General features: G+C 47.8%; 2 protein-coding genes across 6 annotated transcripts in view; one reads left to right on the top strand and one right to left on the bottom strand.

Moving 5' to 3' along the window:
• The window catches only part of FAM120B (family with sequence similarity 120 member B), a 97,667-nt gene extending 94,746 nt beyond the window's left edge, over positions 1–2,921 (bottom strand). For 4 of the 5 annotated variants that reach the window (XR_011337006.1, XR_011337007.1, XR_011337008.1 and 1 more), the window contains exon 1: positions 2,896–2,921. The gene's annotated coding sequence lies outside the window, so the exon portion shown is untranslated. Of the gene's footprint in view, positions 1–450; positions 518–2,895 lie in introns of those variants that run through there. The other variant, XM_069852272.1, reaches the window with a different exon arrangement.
• A 6,444-nt stretch (positions 2,922–9,365) lies between these two features.
• Positions 9,366–18,192, top strand: DLL1 (delta like canonical Notch ligand 1). The gene is made up of 11 exons (XM_069852269.1): positions 9,366–10,324; positions 10,495–10,806; positions 11,116–11,176; positions 11,447–11,704; positions 14,110–14,170; positions 14,647–14,777; positions 14,918–15,087; positions 15,225–15,441; positions 16,158–16,950; positions 17,066–17,180; positions 17,564–18,192. The coding sequence occupies exons 1-11, from the start codon at positions 10,265–10,267 to the stop codon at positions 17,567–17,569; spliced, it is 2,184 nt and encodes a 727-aa protein (XP_069708370.1). The 5' UTR covers positions 9,366–10,264; the 3' UTR covers positions 17,570–18,192.
• The last annotated feature ends 9,505 nt before the right edge of the window (positions 18,193–27,697 follow it).

Raw genomic sequence — 27,697 nt, 5'->3', positions numbered from 1 at the left:
GAAAAATAAAAAAAAAAATAAACCCAAAATGCAATACTGAGAAACATAACAAAATTCTACAAGAAAACCCAAGCAAACAACATAACAACTTGGAAACTGAAGCATTATTTTTCTGCTCTTGCTAACAGCTTGTTGAGTTTTCCTGACCTTTAAACAGTTTGAAACACTTTTCTTCCCATCAACAAACTGGACATAAGCACCCATTCAATTTGCTTTCCACTTCTGCTTTTTAGATCAGTGAAGGCTGTAAGTATCAGAAGGTATTCATAAATATGACTTTAAAAATTCCAGATTAATAGCGTAAAACATACAAAAGTACATATTGCTATTATTACATAATTAAAAGCTTTATAACATCTTATCTGACAGTGTATTACACAGGAATGAATACTTCTTTAATTGAAGCCCATGGAAAAAAATACTGAACAACTTTGGAAATCAGCCTCATACCTTCATTGTGCAAATGGCTCAGTTACCACCCGAGTATATAGACAGCAGTCTACTGATATGGCACCAGTTGCAATACTTCTGTTCTACAACTGTCTCGGTAGTACCTGTTATGCTTTGAAGCAGAAATTCAATCCACTTTACCATTTGAAGATGTAATTTTCAAGACCTGTTTAAACAATCAGAGGTTTGCTTCATTGCTGCACGTGGACAGAAGGCAGGACACTGCTTTCTCTATGATGCTACTTCCCATGTTACCTGGGTGCCCTTGAGACTCAGGTCATTTGTTTTTCCAGGAAAGCTGCATCTCCAATTCCAAATGGTTTGAGCACTGCTGGGTTATAGGTTTTTATTACTTTCCATGGAGACCTTGCAATGGGTGTGAATGTCTCCATCTTTCAATCACTAACACATGCAGTCAGACCAAATGATCCAAGGTCACCATATAGACTCCGTATGCCATGGCAGGTCTTGCTTCTTCAGAAATGCATTGCATCCAAGCAAGTTTTAGTTATGATTAACATGATATGGGTACAGAGTCTGTCCCTAGAGGCCATGCACCTAGATCAGGAAGTATGGTAAACAACTTACTAGCTATTCTGTACTGCAATAAATGGAAAGAAACATTCTCCCGCCTCCTCCCACCTGTATTTGAAACACTCCACTTGCTTAACAATTTAAGTAAGAAAGATACAGAGAGTATCAGAAAAACATCCATTATCAGTTATTAGTTTAACTTAATAGAAAGATCATACCCAAACACATAAGCAAATGCCCTGGCCACTACTAGCATTCTGATGCTACCGCCACATTCACTGAAAGCATAATATAAAATATTGAGTTTATATTCTGTCAACCATCCTATTGCTATATTATTTTAATGGCCTCAAGCTCCGCCAGGGGAGGTTCAGGCTGGACATTAGGAAAAAAATTTTCATGGAAAGGGTCACTGGGCACTGGAACAGGCTGCCCAGGGAGATGGTTGAGTCACCTTCCCTGGAGGTGTTTAAGGGATGGGTGGACGAGGCACTGAGCAGCATGGTTTAGTGTTTGATAGGAATGGTTGGACTCGATGATCCGGTGGGTCTTTTCCAACCTGGTGATTCTATGATTCTATGATTTCAGTTCTGGACAGAAACAGTCACAGTAGGGAAATCAGTCACTAATCCACCGCAATAGTAGAGTGTAGAACAAGTTTTATCTTCAGACTTGAGAAGATCTTTCATCAGAGGCACCTCAATAAAGCCAGCAGAATCAGTACTAAAATGCCATACGCCATAAGTCTTAGTTTCACAAGAGTGGAACATATGCATATTTTAAGGCTGCATGCTTACTTCTAGTGTTACTTGTGTGAAATGGAGATCATGGGTTACTACAGGATCTCAACTGCACTGCTACTGAGTACCTGAATCTGTGTGGGGAGGGGAAGTTTTCTCCACAAACTGAAAAAATCAGAAATGTGTGTCCCACCCTCCCAGTTTTATACAGACACAAAAATTCAGAGATGACCCCTACTGCTGATACAAAAAATGCCAGCAAATAAAACTCTCTAAGCCTCATATTAGAGTTTCAGAAAGAAAGCATCCTTTATCAGGCCTGAGGAACACAAGGGAGCCATCTCCATCAATCGTGTGCAAGGGTATAAGAGCTGTGGACAGAATGTATTTCCCACTTACACGCATATGGATAGTTTTGTTCCAGAAATTTTACGCATACTCTATTACTTTCCAAGGTCTACTTGTAATGTTATTATGAAACTTCACAAGAGTCAATATTCTTGCAAATTTGGAGCTGGCTTCAGCTCTCTGCTTGACCTTGTGTTTGAAATAGGGAAGGCTGCAGAGGTGGTTACAGAAGATGCATCTGATCAGCACGGACCATAGTGCACACAAGACGCTATCATCTTCAAAGAACGAAGAGTGTCTGGGAAAATACTGTTTTAAAGAAAATATGCTAGGAGAAGGACATTCGGTCCGTCTTGCAAAGAACGCAATTATTTAGATGAAACTTTGCTTTGGCTTAAGCAATATTCCACTTATCGTAGTAGTAACTACTCCTGGTATCACTGCAGCCGATCACAGAATCATGGAATCTTTAAGGTTGGGAAAGACCGCCAAGATCTTAAATGTCCAACCATTAACCACGCCTACCAAATGATCTGACCACTACATTTTACTTCCTAAACGACGACACCACTACACCCAGTACCGGCAGCAAGCAACCACCGCGACGCAGATTTTATTGTGCTCATGGCAACACCCCGCACTGCAAAGCCGTGTAGGCAAAAACGTTCAGAACGACCGCTCCTGCTCTCCTAAGAGCCTTCTCGCCGAGGGACGAGGGGCAAAGCCTCCCCCACCCCAGGGGACGAGGGGCAAATCCACCCCCCCCCCACCCCCGAGACGCGGAGCCCCTCGGCCCCGGCTGCGCCCTCGGCCCCGCACTGACCCGGCCGCCGCTTCCGCTTCCCGGGGGCGGGGCCAAGGGGGCGGGGCCGCCGCCGTGCCGGTCCCGGCCCGCCCCTGCCGAGATGGGCAGGAACGGCTCCCGCTAGAGCAGGCTGCCCAAGGCCCCATCCAACCCGGCCTTGGACACCTCCGGGGATGGGGCAGCCACAGCTTCCCTGGGCAACCTGTGCCAGTGCCTCACTGCCCTCATGGTGGAGAAGTTCCTCCTTATTTCCAGTCTAAATCTGACCCTCTCCAGTTTATACCCATTCTCCCTTGTAAACAGTCCCTCTCCAGCTTTCTTGTAGCCCCTTCAGCCACTGGAAGATCGCTCTACGATCTCCTCGGAGCCTTCTCTTCTCCAGGCTGAACAACCCCAGCTCTCTCAGCCTGTCCTCATAGGGGAGGTGCTCCAGCCCTTTCATCATATTTATAGCCCTCCTCTGGACCCATTCCCACAGTTTCAAATCCTTCTTATACTGGGGGTTCCAGAACTGGACACAGTACTCCAGGTGGGGGTCTCACAAGAGCAGAATAGAGGGGCAGAATCACCTCCCTTGATCTGCTGGCCACACTTTTGATGCAGCCCAGGACACATTTGGCCTTCTCGAGTGTGAGCGCACATTGCCAGCTCATGTCAAGCTTCTCATCAGTGAGCACCCCTACGTCCTTCTCCACAGGGCTGCTCTCAATCACACCATCCCTCATCCTGTATTGAAACCATGGATCGCCCTGACCCTTGTGTAGTTTCATGAGGTTTGCGCAGACCCACTTCTCCAGCTTGTCCAGGTCCCAGAAGGGCCATTGTGCCCCTGAACAAACCCAGCCAGGATGGGAATGGGGTGGAGGAGGATGGGAACAGTGCGGGGATGGAAGCATTGTGCACCAAAATTGCTTGAACATCCCGTGAGTTGTATGTCAGAGATTTCTGTTGGCCCACAGCTGTGCAGCCCGCTGAGCACTGCTGGCCCAGAGTAAACAAAGTGGCCCAGGGTGGCCTGGCGAGAGCTGTCTCACAGCGGGGAGGGACCAGTTTGCTCTGCCCTGCTCAGCATTTGCTGGTGGAGGAGAACCCCTGTTTCCTCGGGGCGCAAAGGGCCTGGATGCAGGCGTGCTGGGAGCACGACCCGCTTCCACCCCACCAGCAACAGGTGGGGACCTGAATAACTTCACATCTTTTCAGGGTGGAAAGAGGGACAGGGGGGAGCCGGTGGGAGGATGAGATCAGATGTTATTGCCGGTGAAAAATTAAACAGAGCAGTGCTCTAGGGAGCACAGATTAATATATTTGGTGACTCCGCATGCACAAAGCCTCACCATTGTGGCCGTCTCTGAATGCCTGTGAATAGGATGGAGCATATGTGGCCTGTCACCGCAGGTGCCCACATCTGTTCGTCTCAGGGCAGATGCTCTCAGAAAAGGGGAGAGTGTTTCCAAAAGCTCAGGCCCACCCCATCCATACACATCCTCTTTCTTGTAATCACCTTCTGCAGATGAGTTTCTGCCCCCTTCTTCTCCCTTCCCTTCTCCCTCCCACACCACTACCCCCCCCCCCCCCCCGCCCCTTCTCTGCACACAGAGAGATGTGGAAAGAAATAAAAATGACGCAAATTGGAAGTGGCTCAGAAAGCCCTGGAAACATACGATCGAACTGCTCCCCCCGCCTCCAAAGTTTATTAGCAGCAGGTTTTGCACTGCAGCCAATGCACAAGGCACAAGATGTGCACACCATGCAAAGGGAGCTGCAGGCCACAGGGGAACAGAAAAACCCTTCGTGCATGAAATGCAGTACAGTAAGGCAGCACGCTGCTCTGGCTGCTGTAGGGAAAGAGCAGTCTGTGCAGCTACTGTCTGGAGTGGAAGTTTGCAGCTACTGTTTAGAGAGATGATGATGAGCAATAAAACCAGAGAAAAGAGAAGAGAGCGTTTCCCTGTGAGAACTGGTGAACGCCAGCATTTATTCCTGCTGAAGTCAGTAGCATAAGGAAGTATTTCTAGCCATCCAGTGAAATATTGTAGCTGGAATGTGAAACATTTTTCTGAGAAGGTTCATCATGTTTTTTATTCCATGTACGTTTGTCTGAACCAGATCACTCCCCCTCTCTGCTCGGTGACACCCTCCCAAGACAAACCAGGTCTCAGTGCCCTGTGGGGTTGTGTCAGGCTTGCCTGACAGGGTGCTGGGGCGCCGGGTAAATCTCAGGATCGTGAGATATTTGGGGTTGGAAGGGATCTCAGAAGGTCACCTAGTGCAAATGCCATCCGTGGATTCTAGCTTGGTGAAGACGGTGGGTGTCCTTGGAGTTAAAGGTGGGGCAAAGAGGCCAGTTGTCCACAAGCGGGGCTGAGCTACTCCGCAAAGGGGGTAGTTTCCCACAAGCAAAACGCCGTCGGAAGCAAGCCACGGAGCAAACCCAGCAAACAAGTAGCGCAGGGGAAGGGAGCAGAGGAGATGCTCGGTTTCTCCCCGTGTGCGATCAGTAAAGCACATACAGGGGCCACTTCGGGATTTGCCCGGGGAAGGGTTGGAGAGCAGCTGGCTGCGGTAATCTCCTCGGGAGACAAAGGAATGCCCCGTCCCAGGATCACAGGTAAACACACAACCATTGTAATGAAAATGAGGGGCTACGATAGGGCCGGAGCAGATGATTTGCGATTTGAAAAAGGGAGCTGGGGGGGGGGGGGGGGCGGGGGTGGGAGGGAAGGCCCCGAGCTGCTTATCTATCATCTGGCCTCGCTGTGTGCCAGCTGAGCCACGCGACTGCCCTTTCTTATTCTAATCAGCACATGCCTTTGCAACTTTGGGCTAACCTACGCGCTAAACTTCTTAATCCCTCTCCCCGCACAAGGCCGGGGCGGCGGAGCGCGGGGCCGGGCTGCGGGACCGGAGTCCCGCTCACCCCTCCGGTCACCGGGGCCAGCGGCGAAGCCCCCCCCCATTCCCATGGCGATGCGGGGGTGCAGGTGGAGGGGGCGGGCTGCGGCGGAGGGCAGCGGCGCACACATACCTCCGTAGGGACCACGGACCTAATTAAAACATTACGCACACCCGGTTACACATAGCTCCACACGTACGCGTCCCTGCGCCGAGGCACCGTTCGCCATATGCCCGGAGACCTCCGTCCCGGGAAAAAAAAAAAATCAGGGTGGCGCTCCGGCGATGGCAGCGCGTCGCCCTAATTAACAACTCCCGCCGCCTCCCCCTTTTTGGAGTGACTTTTCCCATAATCTGGCTCGCTTAGAAATACAAGCTGCGGCTGACGGGGGAGCTCCCGGGACCGTAAATCCCCGCCGGGGCGGCGGAGGGGGGGGCTGGCGTTGCGGGAAGGGGCAGGGAGGGACGATAACGCCCGGGCGGAGCCGAGCCGTGCGGGGGTCCTGGGGGTCCCGGCGGCGGCTGCCCCCGGTGGGGCGGGCAGGGCAGGGTGCGGGGGGGAGCGTGCCCGGCGGCGGGGGGCGGCGGGGGGCGGCGGGCGAGCGCGGTGCGGAGACACGCGGTTGGGAGCGAAAAAGCGCCATTTGGTTGGGAGCAGATGGCTGGCTGGGGGGCTGATCGCGTCTAAAGGCGTGTCATCCCCCTTCAGCGAGAATCCCTAAGGGCTCCCCTTGTCTTCGAAATCAATGAAAATTAAAGTGCAGAGAATGGATGAATAGTTAGACCTCGAGTCCCTCCTTTGTTCGCCTCAGCTACTGGTGGGCAGGAGTTAAACTACAACAGCCTCCTATAGAAACACTTAAGTTAAACAGTCTCCCCGTTAGCCCGGCATCTGAAAGAGAGAGGGAGAGGGGGGAAAAAAAGCAGAAAAAGGAGCTTTCTGCTTGATTTCCCCAATACAGAATCGCGTGGCATAAATTAAGCCGGAGAAGAATGAGCGCCGTGGGCAGGATCCTGCCGGCTCTCACGGCGCCTTTCAGTCACGCTCAGCAGCGGTAATCGAGAAATCTGTGCCACGTCAATTTAACAAATACCCGGTACCGAAGGGGGGTTGTTAAGGATTTGGGGGCAGGGTTTTTTTCGGGTCTTTTCCTTCCCCCCCCCCCCCCCCCCCGGTTTCGCTAGGTTAAAACCCTCGCGCGTGTAACTTTTTATTTCCAGTTTTCTAAGCAAGGGGATGCTGATGGACCAACTTTCTCGTAGATTAAAAGATCGGCGGTGATATATCAGTCCTCGCCTCCACCGACGAGCTACCCCCAAATTTCAAGACGAATATTGCCCCCCACCCCAGCTCGCTTAGTAAACCCGATACGAAGTGATTTGTTTGGGTTCCCCCCCTCCCCCGGGAATAACGCCGCGGCAAAGCTTTCGAAGCAGCGGCAGGCTCCTTGAAAAGATGTTGACGCTAGGTGGCAAAAGTAATGTACGGTTCAATCCGGAGCTGCTGCGGGGCGCCCCCCCCGGTCCCGTTCCCCTCCCTCCCGGGAGACGCTTTCCCTGCGCCCTCGCACGGTGCCTGCGGGACGGGGGCTCCCCTCGCTGCTTGGGGTGTAACTCCGGGGTGCAACAACAACAAAAAAAAAAAAGCAAAGAAAAAACCCAAACCCGAACATTCCTGTACATTTAAGCTTTCGCTGAAGCGTCGAGGGGCGGGGAGAGGGAAGAAGAGGAGTACCTGGATGTAGATGGCTCGTTCGACCAAAACTAGAAGGGAAGGGATGCACAGGTTGAGCGGCGAATCGTTACAAAAGTCTGGATGCTTGTTTTAAGTACCGAGGGTACCTGCCTGGGTTTGGGGAAGGTGGCACAAGCCCCCGCTCAGTGAAAGCGGGTAGCTAGGAGCAGTCAAGAAGAGCTGGGCTGAATGAACTCATTAGTGATTTTCTTTTAATTGGTACTACCCAATGCTTTTACTTTAAGAAGTCTTTAAGATTTTTTTTTTCCCCTACCGCATTGTAAGATAATTTGTGATCAAGACATCTGCTTCAATGAAAGTCACATTTTGCCATGCAAATGCACGTTTCAACCCAATAAAGTCGCCATAATAAGGCTTTTAGCACGGCATACCTACAGTGAGGTTATTGTAGCCAAATCCTCTCCTTTCGCGCACAAGCTTAATCTGTGCTGAAATGATCTGTTACAATTAAAATGACATTTACAGAGACAGTTACACCTTGCATCCTAATGAATCCGGCTGTGCCTATCGAAGGTGTTTAAACAGAGGGCCCGAACAAAGTAGCAAACCCTGTTTCGAGTGACATGCCAGAGTCGCCCTCCAACTTTTATCCCCGGCTTCCATCCATCATTAAGAAACTGCTCAAATAGTAATCATCTCTACCCTTCTTTCACCGCACCAGTAAACTCCCTTCTATGTTTTCAAGATCAAAACAAAAGTTCTAGTGTCTGATGGATATGTAAAAAAAAAAAAAAAAAGGTGACGGTTGGTGTAAAGTTGTGGGGTTTTTTTGGTCTTTTTTTTTTTTTTTATTTTAAACGGAGGGGGGAAGTGCTGGAAGGGATTTCTTTAAAAAATGTGCGGACATTGTTGTAGAGGCAGTAGCGTGCGCCGAGGGGAGCTCTTTCTCTCCCTCGCATTGTGCAGGGAGCAGGTGCTGTCTACATTACCATACAGCTGAGAGCACAAAGAGCTAACTGATTCAGCCCTCACACAATAACAAACGGCCTTAATGACAGCCACGCGAACGACACACACCAAACTCACTTTTTACTAAGCTGAAGGAGGAAAAAAGAGAGAGAGAGAGAGAGGGAGGGAGAGAGAGGGAGAGGTTGCTGGTGATGATGATAATAATCATAGAGGGGTGCAGGACCCGGGCGGAGCGGGTGTCTCTCTCGCTGCGGTGGTGGCAGGGACGGCACCACGGAGCCCCTCGCCGGGACCCTCGGGGACCCCCCCTTTCCCTCCACCGGCGGAATAAGCGCTGTGGATGGAGCCGAGGGAAGAGCGACCGCCGGCTCGGTTCGCTCGAATCCATACCCGCCCCGTCCCCCCCGCAATTATCCCGGTTATACCAGGGGAAATACGGTGCGAATATCAAGGGATCGGCTTCCCCTTGTTGCGTCTCGCTGGCTCCCACATCCCTCGTCCCTTTAAAGCCGAAGATGCCCCTTGGAAGTGGCCATGAGTACCGAGTTTTACGTTTTGGGGGCACGGCGGCTGCTTTGCACGTTTCCAGAGGTAATTCCAGCCCGCAGTCCCCGGGGCTGTTTTCTCGCCGGAGCGTGTTGCGCCGCGTCTCTCCGGTGCGGGCGGGGGTGTTACCCTCTCCCCGAAGCAGAAGGGGGATTCTTGCGGTTACCAAATTTGCAGGAATGTAAATGAGCACGTTTTGTGAGCGCGGAGGGGAGGGGGGAAGAGGGTTGCACATTTTACAGCTCACTGACCATTTGGCGATCCATTGAGAGGAGGGTTTGGAAAAGTGGTTCCTTTGTGACAGCTCTTGCCAGATTGGGGGGCTGCTCATTTGCATCTCATTAGGCATGCGGGCGGCCGGCGGGATATAAGGGAGGCAGGCGCCCAAGGAGAGGCAGATCCTTAGCGCTTCACCCTCGGAGAGAGCCGCGGAGCCGCGGAGCGGAGCGGAGCCGTGCAGGCACCCCCTCCCCTGCACACCCGGACACGCTCCGTGCGCCGCTATTGAGCTTATTTTTGTTGGCTGGGATTCCTCTAAAAACCAAAGTAAGCCCACAACAAGGAAAGAAAAATTCGCTTCTTTTGAAAAAAAAAAAAAAGCAGCACAAAATAATTAAAAAAGAAAAACAAACTCAGAAAAAGAAAAAAAAAAGGGGATTAAGTCTCCGACGTGACCTGCCTGCTGCCGCTTGACACCCACCAGCCCCGACGTGCGCAGGGCGAGTGCAGCCGCGCAGGGCCGCGCAGAGCCGCTCCCGCATCGCACCGCACCGGGAATTATCGACCCTGCCGCCTCATCCGCCGCTGCCTCCGCAGGGATTTCCAGCTCGCCGATTTTATACCTTCCTTGGGAAGCCTTTTCTCTGCCTCTGTTGGGAATTAAGTTGCTTTTTTTTTTAACTTTTTTTTTTAAAAAATTTTTTTTTCTTCTGGAGAGGAGGAGCACCGTGGATTGGGAAAGAAAAAGAGTTTAGTCGGTTAATCTTAACCTTCTTTTTCTTTTCTTTTTTTTTTTTCCTATTTTTCCTTCCCTTTTTCTTTTGCCATCCGAAAGAGCTGTCAGTCGCCGGCAGGCTACACCTAGAGCTATCGACAGAGGGGGGAAAAGAAGTCAGAGACACTCCTGAAAGCAGGAGACCGTGACACTAACTCTTCCAGCTCTGCTGGGGCGATCGGCTTTGTCCGTTCCGTCTTCTCCCTTCTCCCGAGAGACACTTTCCCCTTTCCCCTCCGACGAGAAGACAAGGGGGAGGAAAGCGAGGGCACCAGAGCTGCCCCTCCACCATGGGAGGTCGGTTCCTGCTGACGCTCGCCCTCCTCTCGGTGCTGCTGAGTCGCTGCCAGGTAAGCGCCCGCGGGGCAGAAATACCCGCGGTGTTCCCTGCGCCGGGGGGTCCCGCGGCCGCGGGGAGCGGGGAGAGGCACCGGCGGGGCTGGATCCGGGGGAGCGGGCTGGCCCGGGATGCGAACGAGCGGCATTTGACGAGCGTGCGGGCTGTTCCCCCGCCCCGCAGGTCGGATGCTCCGGGGTCTTCGAGCTGAAGCTGCAGGAGTTTGTCAATAAGAAGGGGCTGCTCAGCAACCGCAACTGCTGCCGCGGGGGCGGCCCCGGGGCCGGCGGGCTGCAGCAGTGCGACTGCAAGACCTTCTTCCGCGTCTGCCTCAAGCACTACCAAGCCAGCGTCTCCCCGGAGCCGCCCTGCACCTACGGCAGCGCCATCACCCCCGTCCTCGGCGCCAACTCCTTCAGCGTCCCCGACGGCGCGGGCGGCACCGACCCCGCCTTCAGCAACCCCATCCGCTTCCCCTTCGGCTTCACCTGGCCCGTAAGTGGTGGGAGCGGCGCGGGAAGGGGGTCCCCACATCCATCCCCGTCCCCATCCCCGTCCCCATCCCGTGCCCATCCCCACATCCATCCCCTTCTCATCCCCGTCCCCATCCCCACATCCGTCCCCGTCCCAACCCCATCCACCCGGGCCACCCCAGCTAGGCAAAAGCCTTTCCAAGGAGCCACGGATCCCCTGGAGGTGTTTGGAGGGGGGCTGATAACTTCTAGGGGGCTAGGGGCGCTGCCACTTGTCCCTGCCTGCTCTCACGCTCTCCCGGTGGTTTGTCTCCGATCCTTCTTTCCCCAGGGCACCTTCTCGCTCATCATCGAGGCTCTGCATACAGACTCTCCTGATGACCTCACCACAGGTAACTGTCCTGAAACAGACCCTTCCCCGGAATAATTGCAGTTCTGCAGCCCCACTTGGCCCCTTTCTCTATGGTGTGTGCAGCATGATCCCCTCATCCCATCCCTGCTTTTCTTTGGGAGATCACGGGAAGACAGGCCAACCTGTTGGCACACAGCCCTGTCATCCTGCCTCAGTGGTTCCCCTCCCTCCAGAGACCACACATTGAGCATCTTCCTGTGCCCCTGCCTGCTTCAGGCTAATCATGATGCCTCTCTCCACTTTCACACAGAAAACCCTGAGCGCCTCATCAGCCGCCTGGCCACCCAGAGGCACTTGGCGGTGGGTGAAGAGTGGTCCCAGGACCTGCACAGTAGTGGCCGCACTGACCTCAAGTATTCCTATCGCTTTGTGTGCGATGAGCACTACTACGGAGAAGGCTGCTCTGTCTTCTGCCGTCCTCGGGATGACGCCTTTGGTCACTTCACTTGCGGAGAGCGTGGCGAGAAAGTCTGCAACCCAGGCTGGAAAGGCCAGTACTGCACTGAGCGTGAGTGTCTACCTTCTTGTCTCCCCAAGTGCCGGTTGCATCAGCGTCCCTTGGGCTTTTGCAAGGAGTGTATTCCTCTGATATCAGGCCCGATGGGAGAACCAAGCTACAGTGCCTGGAGGTCTAGTGCTGTGCACAGGCTTTGCTGGTGTGGGTGATGGGAGGACTTCAGAGTTACCACAGAAAGATAATGCAGACAGGCCTTTCTCAAGCAAATAAAATGTCAGTGCCAACATTACACTCTTGCTTATTTGCTGTACACATCAAATCCAGTAGCAAAATTTCCAGCAGTTGCTTGAGGATTTATTAAAATATATCAGGACTAGGTTTTATACCTAACCCCCCATTTAATAATGGTACACTGATATCATCACCTGTGGGGTACATGGCTTCAGCAGGGGGAGCTAGCCTTTGGGAACATCCATGCAGTGAACCTGTTGATAGGCTTGTCATGGTATGATGTCTTGCTACCTTGTATTGAAAAAAGTGTTGGGAAGTTCAAGATATGATCTGTGGCCTTCAGACTGTACATTTCTTATTTGGGGCACTCATAAACTGCTTCTAACAGATTATCGTGTCTGGAGCCACAAGAATATTTGATTTCTTTCCCCATTTGACATTACTACTAATAAAGTAGTGTGGGACATGAGTTTTAAGGTACCCCTGAGCGTGAAGTTATTGAGTAATGTGGTGTGTTGATAAAGCAGGAAAAGCTAGGACAGTAAGCAGATCACAGAAAGGATAGTCAGGAATGTCAGGTACCTCCACTTTTGTATAAGATGAGCGCTCTTTGTAGGTACATAGCAGTATACACCCAAACACAGAGCTCCTGCTGCAGCATGTGATGGCATTCTCTGCATATACACAGATCTGAAGTATGCTGGCTGATGACATACTGGATGAGCGCTGTTCTTCAGTCATCACAGGGCCAGACATGCAGGGAGAAAACAGTTACGGGCTGTAAAGCAGCCTTTCTGTTTTCTTCTTGTTGTGTTTTTGTTTTTCTTAAAGCTCACCTACACTGTGGTCTCAGCTGAGCTGATATCAGACAGCCCAGACTGATTATTCACACTGTTAGTGACTGCTAAAATGCTTTTAGCAGTTCATGGTCCAATGTTGCACAACAAACAGCAGGCAGAAGGGCTTGCATTTCCTTTGATAGTGTTTTAAATAGGAACTACAACCTTTCCCATGATCAAAAGTGCCCAGCCCAGTTGTGTCAAGGGGTGGGGAAAAAGGAAGTATTTTGATAATGAGTTCTTTCAGGGCTGTCAGCACTTTTGGATGCTTGTACATTGTTGCTCTTCCCATAGCAAAGTGGAAGGCTGTATGTCTGTCTTGACTGGTTACATATGCTTTTTGCTCTGCTTTCCCTCTCACGAAAAAGCCAGCTTATAATAGGCGACACAAACCTACTAGGCAGGGGAGATGTGTTTATGCGTGCAAGCAAAAAGAATGTTTTGCCGTTAGCAAGTGGAGCTACCAGTTGCAGATTGCTTCCCGTTGCCTTGCCCCCAGCTCCATTCTCTCAGTCTTGGAGGCGATCTGATTATCAGCACTGATTCTTCCTTTTTTTTCCTCCCCCCTTCCCCTTGCATGCCATTGTCTCCAGCTGGCTTTGTTGAATTAAAACTTTGCAGTGCCTGCTTAATGAGTTCCATAACCAGGCGAAGTAATGAGCAGAAGTCCCTTTTTTCCCCTTCCCTCATCCTCCCTCCTGCTGGTCCGCTTACCTCTTTTACCAGGGCTGCACGCACCCGCCTGCCTCTTTTCGTAGCGGGGCAGAGGGGGGGTAGGAGGGAGGAAGAACTTTAGACTTATTTATTTGAATGAGAAAAAAAAAAGTTTTTTTGCAGCGAAATCACGCGCGTGCCATAGATTAGCTGTGGGCAGGGATAGGCTGCCCGGCCACCGGCCGGCAGCCCCATTGGCTCTGGGGCCAGGGTATTGTTGCAGTGGGGCAGCTGCTGGGAGAGAATAGACAATAGAGCAGCTGTCTTGCACTGGCACCCTGCACACCAGCTGTCCACTCTTATCTGCACACACACTTTCGGGGGATATTAAGAGGTGGAGCTGTGTGCATAGAATTGGAAAAAAGGACTTCTGACCCTCACTGGGAAGGGAAGGGGGGTAAGGGGCTGTGGGGAAGGGAGCAATTGTGAGCCCTCTTTTGTCTGTGTGCAACTGTATTAAGAAGAATGCTCATCCCCGGCGATAAGTAAAGTGCCCAGTTACAGGGTGGGATCAATACTCCTGCAGACTCCAGATTTTAACTCAGCTGCGTTTAACTGCCCCGACCTAGTAAAAGGGGCTCGCTCCCTACCTGCAAGGTGCTTGCAGGATCAGACTTGTAAAAGGGAGGCATTTGGCCCCAGTGCTGATATCTTTGCTTGGTTTGTTTACAGCAATTTGTTTGCCTGGATGTGATGAGCAACATGGCTTTTGTGACAAACCTGGGGAATGCAAGTAAGTTTTCTGCTCCCTGCTGCTCCTTTTGTCTTTAGCGTTGGTACTCTGGTGTTGAATAAGCCATTGGTCATTTGAAGGGGCGGTTTAAATGCCTTTCCTCATATTAGATGGTAATTTGAGAAATCCAGGTGATGCCAGATCAAAGTATTAATCTACAAGTCAGACATCAGTGCCACTAATATTAACCTAATGAGTTTAGAGTGCTGTGTGTAAAGTTTAGCTGTTTGTTATTAGAGTAAACAAATTAACTACCTGGAACCATGGCTCTATCTAAGGAAGTGAAAGAAATAGCTGGGACTGATGAAAGCTGATGCTACGGTTGGACTCGGTGACTTTCTCACATGAAGGATCACTGAGAGCTTTTAGGAAACTTGATCCCTGGCATCAGTGTGTTTGCAGAGTTTGCGATAGGGTTTCCAACTGTGAGAAGTCTAAATCTGATGGGACTTTGTTTTATTTTTTTTTTTTTTCAGATGCAGAGTGGGTTGGCAGGGGCGATATTGTGATGAGTGCATTCGATACCCAGGCTGCCTTCATGGTACCTGTCAGCAGCCATGGCAGTGCAACTGCCAGGAAGGCTGGGGTGGCCTTTTCTGCAACCAGGGTGAGTTCTCAGTCCTTGTGTGAGCGTCTGCTTTAAAGCACAGAAAGCAAGCAGCTATTTCCAGCTCACCCTCCCTGTGGTAGCCTTGCAAAGTAGCAAGTATCTTGACTACTCTCTTTCTCAAAAAAACTCTTTTACAGACCTAAACTACTGCACACACCACAAGCCCTGCAAGAATGGTGCCACGTGCTCAAACACTGGTCAGGGGAGCTATACTTGTTCTTGCCGACCTGGGTACACAGGCTCCATCTGTGAGATTGAAATCAATGAATGTGATGCCAACCCTTGCAAGAATGGTGGAAGCTGTACGGTAGGTTTGAGTTACTTCTGTCATCTGAAATCCTGAGGGAGGAGTCAATGTCAATTTTACTGACTTTCAAAATCCCCTTTGGTTTTCAAAGCAACTTCAGATAAATGTTTTGACAATTTCTCATTTCTTTCCCCTAGGATCTTGAGAACAGCTATTCCTGTACCTGCCCCCCAGGTTTCTACGGTAAAAACTGTGAACTGAGCGCAATGACTTGTGCTGATGGACCATGCTTCAATGGTGGGCGATGCACTGACAACCCTGATGGAGGATACAGCTGCCGCTGCCCGCTGGGTTATTCTGGGTTCAACTGTGAAAAGAAAATTGATTACTGCAGTTCCAGCCCTTGTGCTAATGGTAAGGCCAAACATGCTACGGTGACCTTCTAAAAGGAAACCATGCAGTTACTTTACCTTTTGATCTGGAGTTCATGACAAGACCAATTGATCAATCATACTCCATATTATGTCAATAGTTGACTTGATGGAGGAAGTGTACTTAAAAAGTAAAGGTGTGGTTTGGGACACTGCTGCAGATAGCATTTTCTCAAGGGGTAACTGTGGCCAGGTAACTTGGCCTGAAGCCTCATGCACAAAAATGTGGAGGATTATACTTGCAAATGTTTTGCCAGGACTCTGAGGTCTGTGGATGCAAAATGCCATAGAAGTGCTAAATACTATTGCTTGTAATGTGGTAACAGTAATCTTCCTGTTTTCATTAAACTGGTGAAGACTTCCTTTACTTCAGTCTTCCTCATTAATTGCCACTCAAACTCTGTAATGTGAGATTGTGGTGTTAACCTGATCTGGACTAGCTTTGTTGTCCAAGCTGAGTGAAATGTCAAAAAGGGAATAGGATGGTGAATGAAAAGTAGATCTGATTAACAAATAGCTTCCTTAAAAAAGCCTCATATCTTTTATGGTGGGTCGGACCGGGCAAAGGTTGAACTAGCCGCTCAAAAATCAAGCTTTTCTCAGCTGGCGGTTGTAACAGCCGCCCTGGGAGCAGCAGGTGGGAGGCTGTTGGGTCTGCCTGCTCACCACTCAGTGCTTGTCCCCATTGATGTCTTGCAGGAGCCCAATGTGTCGATCTGGGGAACTCCTACATATGCCAGTGTCAGGCTGGCTTCACTGGGAGACACTGTGATGATAATGTGGATGACTGCGCTTCCTTTCCCTGCGTTAACGGGGGGACCTGCCAGGATGGCGTGAATGACTATTCCTGCACCTGCCCGCCGGGATACAATGGGAAGAACTGCAGCACCCCGGTGAGCAGATGTGAACACAGCCCCTGCCACAACGGGGCCACCTGCCATGAGAGAAACAACCGCTACGTCTGTGAGTGCGCCCGGGGCTATGGTGGGCTCAACTGCCAGTTTTTGCTCCCCGAGCCGCCTCAGGGACCGGTCATTGTCGACTTCACCGAGAAGTACACAGAAGGCCAGAATGCCCAGTTCCCCTGGATCGCCGTCTGCGCTGGGATTATTCTGGTCCTCATGCTCCTACTGGGGTGTGCTGCTGTGGTTGTCTGCGTCAGGCTCAGAGTGCAAAAGAGGCACCACCAGCCTGATGCCTGCAGGAGCGAGACTGAGACCATGAACAACCTGGCAAACTGCCAGCGTGAAAAGGACATTTCCATAAGTGTCATTGGTGCCACTCAGATTAAAAACACAAACAAGAAAGTAGACTTTCACAGCGATAATTCTGATAAAAATGGCTACAAAGTCAGATACCCAACAGTGGATTACAATTTGGTGCATGAACTCAAGAATGAGGACTCTGTTAAAGAGGAGCACAGCAAATGTGAAGCCAAGTGTGAAACATATGATTCAGAGGCAGAGGAGAAAAGTGCAGTACAACTAAAGAGGTATCTCTCGCATCCAAGCGTGGGGGGCAGCTTGACTCTGAAGGGTGTGTGTTTCTCATGGGTAGCATTAAGCAACAGCCATGTGACATGTGTTGTCTCTTTTTGTCTCCAACAGTGATACTTCTGAAAGAAAACGACCAGATTCAGTATATTCCACTTCAAAAGACACAAAGTACCAGTCGGTGTATGTCATATCAGAAGAGAAAGATGAGTGCATCATAGCAACTGAGGTTAGTATAGTGTCTGGCAGCTGGAACAGCAGAGAAAAGTCTCAGTGTGCGGCCCCCATCTAGCACAAATCAGGGCAGCTATTCCACGGTGCCACAGAGATTTGCACCTGCTAAGTCCAGCCAGCTTGTGTTTGTTGTGCCATGGATGTTGTAAAGACAACTCAGTGACTTACTGTGCTGGATGTTATGGGTGCAATGACTTTTGCAGACAAGAGTACAGTAACAATGTGGTTGTGGTCTGCTGTCTTACCCCTTAGTGTGCTTCATGCAGAATCCATTCTGGCCCATCATAAAGACAGAGACCTGACCCTCTGCAGCCTTACAGCCTTCTTCTCTCTTTCCGTTAACCTCTCCTGATCTCTGATCATGTTTTGTCCCATCAGGTGTAAACCAGAGATGATATGGCAAGGTGATTGTTCAGAACAATTTCAGAGGAGACGTGCCCCGATGAATGCTGCTGAAAGAGGGATGGGAGATAGATTCCTTCACTGACTGCTGCTGAGAAACTAAATTCAGGCTTGAGCTGGTTCTCTACTGAAGTTAGCAAAGTGACTGCAAAATAAACAAAATGGACACCAGGCAAGGGTCTGTGTTCAAGGATTACTGTTGCACTGCCTTTTACGAATTTTATCATTGCACTATGGTCAGTTGCTTTTCTATATATATTTAAATGAATGGACTTAATTACTACATAAGAAGCATGCACTGCCTGAAGTGTATATTTTGGATTCTTATGAGCCAGTCTTTTCTTGATTTAGAGACACAAACACTGCCTTTATTGTCTTTTTTGATACTAAAACGTGTTTTTACTAGGTGAGAAAAAGTGTGTTATTTTTTTGAATTTGTAAAAATATTTTCATGATAATTGTAAAGCTTGAGTATTTTGTGATGTTCATTTTTTTATAATTTAAAATTTTTGGTAAATATGTACAAAGGCACTTCGGGTCTATGTGACTATATTTTTTTGTATATAAATGTATTTATGGAATATTGTGCAAATGTTATTTGAGTTTTTTTTTACCGTTTTGTTAATGAAGAAATTCATTTTTAAAATATTTTTCCAAAATAAATATTATTAATGATAATCGGAGTGCTATGTTTATTCCATAACTGATCATAAACTGACTGCACCTTGCAACCAGGCATCTAACAGACTTCTGTGGACTCATGGGTGGATGGGATAGGACCGAGACCTATCACAAAGACTGGGAAATAAATTGTTCTGTGTAGACCCCTCTCTCCCCTCCTAACCTTCTGAACTGTTGACCCCATGGTTATGCTCACTCTTACCCCAAAGGCAAATGTCTGTCAAAACCTTGTCTGGTGGGTCTCTTCCAACCTGGTTATTCTATGATTCTATGTTGGGCTCTGTATATATAAACACATTCGCCATCACTTCCCGAGGAAGAGCGATGTGAGTGCGCTCCATTCCAGTCCAGACACAGGGCTCCTTGTGACTCAGCTTGTCATTTCTTGCAGCCTTAAACATGTGCCTGGAGCCCAGGGGAGTTTGGGACACCAGGGTGTGCTGACAAGGCCCAGCCAGCTGAGGTACTTGGTGTGCACCCATGGGAAGTGAGCTCCTCGAGTCACACTTGCGAGGAGGGTGGCATTTCCCTCCCTAGGAAAGGGTGATGCTGAATTCACTGGAGGCTGCAACTCTCTTGTCTATGATAGTTTTCTAAAGCAGAGGTTGCATCTTTGGTTTCGACTCTGCCCTTGCTGCCTTTATACCAGGGCAGGGTGTGATCCCATTCCCTGGCTTGACCTCAAATACTCAGACAATTCCCTCAATTTAATTTGCCCTAACTAGCTCTCCTTCAGATTGTGCTGTGTGTTAGGGCAGCAACAGGCAAAGTGTTCATCCACGTCAGCACGAAAAGGAAAATCTAAGAAATAATTTCTGTTTTTATCCATTAAAGCTAAACCCACCCCAATCATTGTGGGCCACCTCCTGCATCTCTGGGGAGATGATGAAAACACTCTGTTTCCACACCTTTTAGGGGAGAGGGATGCTATCCTAAACACAAAGAATGGGTTAGCAGATAAAATCAAGCAAATATTGTGGCTGATGATCTATAACTTTAAAACATATATGTTCTGCCCTTGTTTTAGTGTACATCAGTACATTAATCACTGGAACTGTATTTTAGTGTGAGGCCAATGGAAGAATCACACTGACTGCAGGGGCTTGTCGATGTATAAGGGCTCCTGGCTAAGCTTAACCTTAGACAAGATGTACTGACTCACCTCTCATGAAGTGACCTGACAGTGTAATCCTCTTCAGCTATCCCAAAGTGCCTTTTCAGGGGAAGTTTTCATGAGGAGAGTAATGTGAGGTATTAAAAATCAGTCTGTCAGTGATGGTCTGGACACCATTTTCAATCCAAGCACTAAAATAACAGCCTGCCAATAACCAGTCAGTGCATCATATATTAAATTATATTAAACGGTGTGTATGACAGCAGGTGTTAGGAGCAACATAATCTCATGGATTGGACAAACAAGTCAGCTTTGTTAGCTTTTATTGCCATCTCTGTCGCTGACTTGCTCTTCAGCCTTGATCAAATCATTTTATTTCTCTCTGCTTCCTCTTCTTCCCAAGCTTTTTGGAGCAGGCATGTCTCTTATGATGTACTGCACTTTGCACAGCCAGTGACATGGTCTCAGCTGGGCCCTCTTAATGCAGCTTTTGTAGAAATAGTGGTCGTGAATGGAAGGTCATTGATGACCGGGTGCCTCTGTAATGTCAGGTCTTTAGTGCTACAGCAAGCGCTACTTTAATATAGTGGTGTGTACAGGTCTGGAAAAGCATACAGTTCCTTGTTCCCATTAAGAGGGACAGCGTCAGCATCTACCTAACTTCACTTAAAAATAAAACAGCTTTGGAAAGCTCAGTAGATCCAAGTGTGCTAATTACCAGAAGTGCTGAGCTTGGTAAGTGAAGGAAAACATACTGTGGGCAAAGAGAAGGGCATGGTCTTGTCCTTCTGAAGAACCTTCCAAAATGTTGGTTACGCAGATGAGCCCAACAGCTTCTTCATTTTCTGCCTTGAGTAGGGTTGGGACTGCTGCTGCATCCAAGATTTATCTGTTGTACAAGATCAGTAAGCCCCACCCCCAAACCCGTAAGTGTGCATATACAGGGGCCTAATGACTAGAGCAGGTTGAGCTGTGCACTTAGGAGCCCTGGATCCATGCTCCTCACCTTTAGTACCTGGGCCTTTCTGGGAAAAGAAAAAGGATAATCTAGGCAGGGGGTGGATGTTATGCGTGCATTTGCTTGAATGAGAGCAGGTGGCACACAGAGCCCGAGCCATGCACGCAGGGGGTGGACTCCGCGAGCATGGGGCAGCGAAGGTGCTTGCCTGCCTCTACCATGGCTGGGCAGCACTCACCCAAGGGCCAGAACTCTGCTGCCAAAAGAGCAGCAGGAACCCCCCTGTCAGCAGGGTCTCTGAAAGGCCTCCTCGTTCTAAAATGAGAGGAGAGCCTGCCTGGGGAGGCTGTTTAGCTGGGACAGCTGAGAATTCGGGGCCTGATCCAAATCCCATTAAAATTAATGGAAAGCCTCCAACAAGCTGCAGGAACACGTGGCACCATGCCCCTCCTGACACAGCACATCTCCAGCTCTCCCAGGGGAAGGTGCATATACCTATGCAGTATGTATCCCCATGGGAGAGGACATGAAAGCCCACGGCTGGCCTGGCTAGGTCTGCTCCCCAGGCAGCTCATTGCCCTGGTGCTAGCCTGTGCCCTGTGCCAGGATGGTGGGGGATTGGGTTCCTTCCTCATACTGCTGCTGTGCCTCTGTCCCTTCATGCCCTCACTTCGACCTGCAACACCTCCTCCCCTCTGTCCTGCAGCAGCCAGAGAGGGATTGGCTTCGTTCAATGAAAGTTCTCAACAGGGTGGCCAGGGAGGGCACCGCTCAACCCATGCCTCTGCCTGCAAGCCGGTTTCTCTGCACCAAGTAGCAAAGTAGGTGTGTCACAGATTTTGAAATGTAGGAAGTTTTGGGTTCAAACAGCATGTCTTTGCTTTAATGGCAAGACATGGGTTTATGAATTGCTTTAATTTGGTGTTTATGCTTACTTTATACATGGCGCAGGAGGACAGCTTTGGGCGTCAGAAAACTTGGATACTATTCCTGGCTCCACCACAGACCTGGTATACAACCTTAGGAGAGGAAGGATGGTCTTGTGGTCAAGGAACTGTGGAGGGACTTAGGAGGGCCCCCTTCTATTTCCAGTGCTCCCTCCAGACTTCCTGTGCAACCTTGGACCTATGGCACTTAATCTTTCCAGGGCCTTAGGAAAATGGGGGCCTCTTGGTTGTGCTAAGAAGGAGAAGGTCATTTCGGCTTCTGAGAGGATACTGCCGTGGTGGGGAATGTTAAAATACCCTCCAAGGCAAGTAAGGCTATTTCCTATCTCTGTATGTCAGATTGCTTGTCTACAAGGTGGCGAGCTATTTTTGTAAAGCACTTTGAGATGCTTGCATGGAATAAAGACCCCTATCACAATTGAAACATCCATCATCTCAGGGAGGATATGGAAACCCTGCACCGGCAGCAAGGAGACAAACTGACGAGGGGAAGGAGGCAACTGTGCAAGTACGTGTGCAGTGTATGCAGAGGGGATGTGGTGTAGCTGTGGCCAGAAAGATGCTACACATGACAGTATTAACGTAGTGCGCCACAGTGCCATCAGCCTCCTCTTACAGATCTCAGCACCTGCAGTGAAAGTCTGTAGCTAGCTGCCTTTTTGCTGTAACAGAATCTTCCAGCAAAACCATTTTGCTGGTAGAGATGCAGATTAAAGTTGGTTTGGCACCATGAGGGGCAAGGAGAAAAGCTGCAGAAATTACATTAGATGGGAATTCTCCACTGTCAGACCACGGGAAACCTCCCTACTGTCATGTCCTAATACCCGAAGTGTGACTTAGTAGCAGTTTTTCATGATGCCTGACATCTACTTGTGTCAGAAGAACGGGGAGCCTCTCTGCTCCCTTCCCCCTTTGGAAGCCACTTTTTCATCTAGTTGTTAAGACCTGGCTTTCTGCTGGTGTCTCTGCTACCTACTATGCATATCAAAGAATCAAGAGCCTGGCCAGAAAAAGCCTCATGTGCACTAGAAGGCAGATTTTCAGATGAAACATAGAGCCTGCTGTTGTGAAAACTTAATGGCTGATCCTGTAGCTCGCAGTGAGGCAGAGCTGGATGACACTCACGGCTGTACAGGAGCTGCTGTCCATTCAGGGCAGGAAGGTCAGGGAGAACGGGCTGGAGATCATAGTGTCCTTGTGGCAAGGTGGCCATCCTTGGTCATTTCCCCTCCTGCTGAGGCCTTATCTCCTACACCAATAAATTCAGCACTGCTGGGGCTACTCTCTGGCCCTGAAGCCAGGTTTGGAGAAGTCTGCATCCATAGTGTTAAACTGCCTCACTCCCCCAACCTGACTGCTTACATCCACATTACCTGCCAGGGACGGCTCCTGCTCCGTGCCTGGGAGCCGCCTGGGACACTGCTAACTGTGGAAGAAAAAGTATGACAGAAACCACTGCAGCAGTGCAAAAATGCAGGTGATTGTGCTCCAGAGAGCAGGAGCTGCTTAATTTCCCAGACCAGATGTATTCAGGGCATCTTATAATACTTACTGCCATGTTCAGAAGTGCCTTAGTCCTTGGCATAGATGAGGAACGCAGTCTGTCATCTGTAGGGGTAACAGTGAGGGACAGTGAGGACTCTTATCACCTGCTAGGGGTAATTATATAAACTGGCACTGCTTACTTAGAAGCCTGATGTCTGCATGGCAAATATATGACCATGATGGATTTTTTCATATTATAAAGCTATATCAGCAGAATGGCCAGTGTGGATGCAGCTGCATTGAAAGAAATGTCAAAGGTCACGTACATCAGTGCAGATACATTCTGTTCCCTTGTTTAGTTATCTGAATGATGCTAGTAAAAGAACTTTATACCAATGTGTTCTCCAGAGCATGGCTGTGTGGGTATAAAGACTCAGGTATAATTCAGAAAATACATGGCTGTTTGGACAAGGCTCAAGTTCAGGAGTGCTACTTGCCATGGAACAATTACCCAGGGTGCATGGTAAAATGGATCAGGATGGGAGAGTTCTGTGTTCCCTTTTGTAACATGAAACTGGAACTTTGTGAGGATGGCAGTTTCTCTGGCAAAGGATGGAGAAGACAGACAACTCTGACCAGCCCACAGCGCAGGGAGGACACGTGCTGCGGGGCCATTTCTGGACCAAGCCCTCACCATTGTCAGAATGTTTGCACTGGAGGTAGTTGATGATAATTTTTAATAAGAATTTTGACGTGGCAAAAAATAATGTTTTTCCACAACATATTAAAATTAATATTTTTAAATAGGGTATTTTCAGTAGGGAAATCTTTTTTTCCCCAGCTGTGATAAACTGAAATACCCTCTTGAAAAACTCTTTTGAGTTTCACTTTCTTTGTGAAGCAAGATAAAAAAATGATTAGTAAGTTCTTCCCAGCTGACAGCAAATTAGCTGAGAATTTCCTTTCCTTTTTATTTTTCAGTTTCCCCTCTAAAAATAGAATTGATCTAGGAATTTTGTCTTATTAAAAAGTTGTATATTTTAGTTTTGCCTTAGAGTGTGAACAAGGGACATATCAGTCTTTCTTTTCATCTTGTCTTCTGCCCTTCATAAGCAGCACTTCAGTAGCTTGAGGAAGGTTGTATTTAATAGAAGCAAATTGCAGGAGTCAGCCATAAGTCAGAGCATACATTTTATGGAATTCTGCACAAGGAAAAACTGGTCTCCACTAGATGAAAACAATTCACAATGCACATAAGATTATTAGATATAAGCTGCTGGCTTAAAAGGTGCTTTACCGTTAATGTAAATGAATCAAACCGCTTCAGAATGTTTCCAGCAGGCATAGAGTCAAAACACCTCATCTGCATTTACAATAAAAATTGCACAGGATAATCAGGCCTTCAATATTCAGGTCGGAGTTCTGCATCCAAAATAATTTGGCTATTATTTGTGTGTTTTCCTTCTCAAGGCACCAAGAGATTTTCCTTTATGAGATTTTCCATACATGTAATCACAGATGTTTACAAAGGCCACCTGTCTGAAAAATGTAAGCCCCTTACTTCAGTCTAGTTTTACCTTGTTTTGAATCAAAGGGCCCGTGGAATTCTCCATTGCCCTGTAGTAGTGATGGTTTGGCACAGCTGCCACTGCTACTGCTGTGATTGTGGGTGTCTGAAAAAGTTTGTTGCCCAGTGCCCTCGCTCAAAGTGAGTAGGATTGTTCAGAATAAAAAATAACATGGAATGACTGCATATCGTGCTTGCTGTAGCCTGCATTTTCTCTTTCTTTCTTTCTTTCTTTCTTTCTTTCTTTCTTTCTTTCTTTCTTTCTTTCTTTCTTTCTTTCTTTCTTTCTTTCTTTCTTTCTTTCTTTCTTTCTTTCTTTCTTTCTTTCTTTCTTTCTTTCTTTCTTTCTTTCTTTCTTTCTTTCTTTCTTTCTTTCTTTCTTTCTTTCTTTCTTTCTTTCTTTCTTTCTTTCTTTCTTTCTTTCTTTCTTTCTTTCTTTCTTTCTTTTTCTTTCACATTTTAAAGAAAGGAACTGTGAAAAATGTATAATGTTGTGTAAGTTCTTCTAATTGACTTCAGGAAGCGTTATCTGGAATGGCAGTTGTGAGCACACAAACTCAAGAGACTTACCTGCGTTATCTAATTACCAGATTATAAAGTTCTGCTGACATTTCCTTTCGATAGATACAATACACTCCTTTCTTTATCTATTTGCATTAAGGAAACAATGTTCTTGTAAATCCAAACCCATGCATGCTTTTTACTAGAATGTTATAAACACTAGGACTAACAGAAATGTTGCCGCAACTTCAACAGTCCTGAATGAAAGCAGTGGATTTTTAATGAAAATCATTATCTAACGGTGGTAGGAAACCACTACAAATCTCAATGTTTAAACTGTGAATAAGCATGAAAAAGAGATTTGACAGATATTAAGGAAAAAGGGACAGGTGGAAAAAGAAAAAGGAAACAAAGAGCAGCAATATTACAGGTATGCTTTGATTTCTTCACTGCTGCTGTGTTTAACTGCATGCAGAAATATGGAATCATAGAATCATTTAGGCTGGAAAAGACCTTTAAGATCACTGAGTCCAACTGTAAACCTAACACTGTGAAGTCCACCACTAACCCATGTCCCTGTGTATCACGTCTTCTTATTACATATTATTTTATGTTATGTATGAGTATTTACCGTAATATTTTCAAACCAGGATTGCCAGAGCTGGCTGGACTTCAGGAAGAGCTCGGTTCTGCACATACACAGCAGGGTTTTGGATGGTCATGGAAGAAAGGACTTCCAAAGCAAGTTTTTGTGCTGGAAGCCTGCAGGCAATGGATAAAAAGGAAAGGTTGCTGTTTGATCTCCTCTGAGTTCTTCTGCTACACGAGAAGATGTTTGGGTGCCTCCCGGCATTAGGAAGGAAAGGGACAAGAGTCAGCTAGGAACAGTTGCAGGAAGAAGTAAGGCAGGACATTGCTTTGTCTGGGGAACTCCACTCCTCTGCACAGCATTGAGGAGCTGGGGGGTCACAGAAAGGTGCTGGTGGGAAAGACAAATGGGGAATCTCCTCATCAGCTCCACAGGGGACCCTGCTTGGGCTTGATCTGAACAGGGAGTTGGAGGTTCCAACATAATCCAAAACTGACACAGGAACATTATAACACCTGTAGCACTGAAATACCAGTTTGTAAGCCCTTTGAGTTTCCATTTCCCTCAGTGAGAATTAGGTATAGGCGGGCTGTGGTAGTTGGGAATCCTTCAGCCCCTGTACACACCCTACAGTCACAGTGTGTCCCTGCCCCTGTGACTACTTAATCGGGGCATACCAAAGATTAGAGGCTGCACAACTATTCAGCAAAAGATATGGGATGTGCAGCACTTTTTAAACCTACATTTAGAATAAAGAAAGAACCAACCCATGAAAAAGAAGAGCTGCGGTACCGCTATAGGGTAAGCTGTAAATACACATTGTAGATCAGATGTAGCCACCAAGTTCTGGGGATGTTCCAGAGACCACTCTTCTATCAGACAGACAAGATACCCATTTCTGTCAGAAATGCTAAAGGAAGTGTTAATGATGGAATAAATAACAGGTGCTGGGAGCAGCTGTTACTGATTAATGACTTGTCTTTTTTTAAAACAGGTTTTCTGTTGGAGGAATCAGAAGTTTTCAGTAATGCTCTGTTGCCAGACATTTGAGGAATGTTTTTTCCTTTTTTTCTAAAAAAGTGCTCCCCCATCATTTCTAAGGCAAAACAGATTCAAGAATCAAGCTAAATTAATATTTGAGTTTCAGGCTGTCAATAGCTGAGGAAAATCCAAACCATAATGTTTCTCAATTGCACAAATAACTTGCTTTATTGCCTTTTTTTTTCTTTCTACCCATTTCCATCATGTGTTCTCTCATAATTTTGGTGTTTTTTTTTTTCCCCCCTCTCTCTATTTCTTCATTTCCCTCTTGCTATTTACTTAAATTGTCTGCAGATGGGGGTTACAATGCTGTGTATATTTGGAGCTGAATTTGTCTTTTTAAAAGCAAATGATAGATTGTGAGATTGGATGTAACAAGGACTGGCACTGTTGCCATTTTTCAATGATAAAGTAATTTAAAAGTCATTGAGGACAGCCTGGTGAAAACATCTGCTCTGTGCCTTGGGGCCATCAGAGAAGCAAACAAAATAATCTGAGTGATAACAATATGGAAAATACACTAATAATTTATACTAATTTTTATTTAATAATTTAAGTTTTATATGTATCTAAAACCACTTCAGAAACAGTAGCAAGTACCATAATTGGACTTGATGATCCAACAGGTCTTTTCCAACCTGGTGATTCTATGAATATTGTGTTTTTCAGCATAAAATGCAGGCACAGGGACTGCTGTCCTGGCCCCTCGGAAGTCAATGGCAATGCTGGTATTGACTCAGATGGAGCTAGCATTTCTTACAGAAATCTAGGTCACTCAAGACTGTCTTTCCAGTAGTCTAGAGCACCATCTCCCTGCAACCTAAAATGGACAGGAAGTTCCTATCTCTGTATTTCAAAACAGGTAGGCTCTGAACTGAATGGAGACATTGGCAGCAGAGGTGATGAGGCATATGACAAGACTTCTATGTCATGATAGAATGCTAGGGTTTCCTTAATAAAGGGTAGGTAAAGATGCAACATGACAGTATACGGAACAGTGAACAGGCTTCCCCTAGTTGCTTGCTGGAAAAGGCCATAATAAGAGAATTTGAAATGACGACATGCTGTTCACCAGTGGAATTCAGTCTCTATGGACAAGTGATGCCATTTCAAGAGCTTGATACGCTTTAGAAAAACACTATTCTTCATATCAACAATGAAAATCTCTACACTACATTTGAGGCGATAAGTAATAGAACACAAGCCTTAGTATGGTGAAGCATAACA

The sequence above is a fragment of the Phaenicophaeus curvirostris genome, chromosome 2 (assembly GCF_032191515.1).
Source record: "Phaenicophaeus curvirostris isolate KB17595 chromosome 2, BPBGC_Pcur_1.0, whole genome shotgun sequence".
Taxonomy (NCBI): Eukaryota; Metazoa; Chordata; class Aves; order Cuculiformes; family Cuculidae; genus Phaenicophaeus; species Phaenicophaeus curvirostris.
Note: the sequence above shows the minus strand (reverse complement) of the source record. Positions and strands in the feature narration are given on the sequence as shown.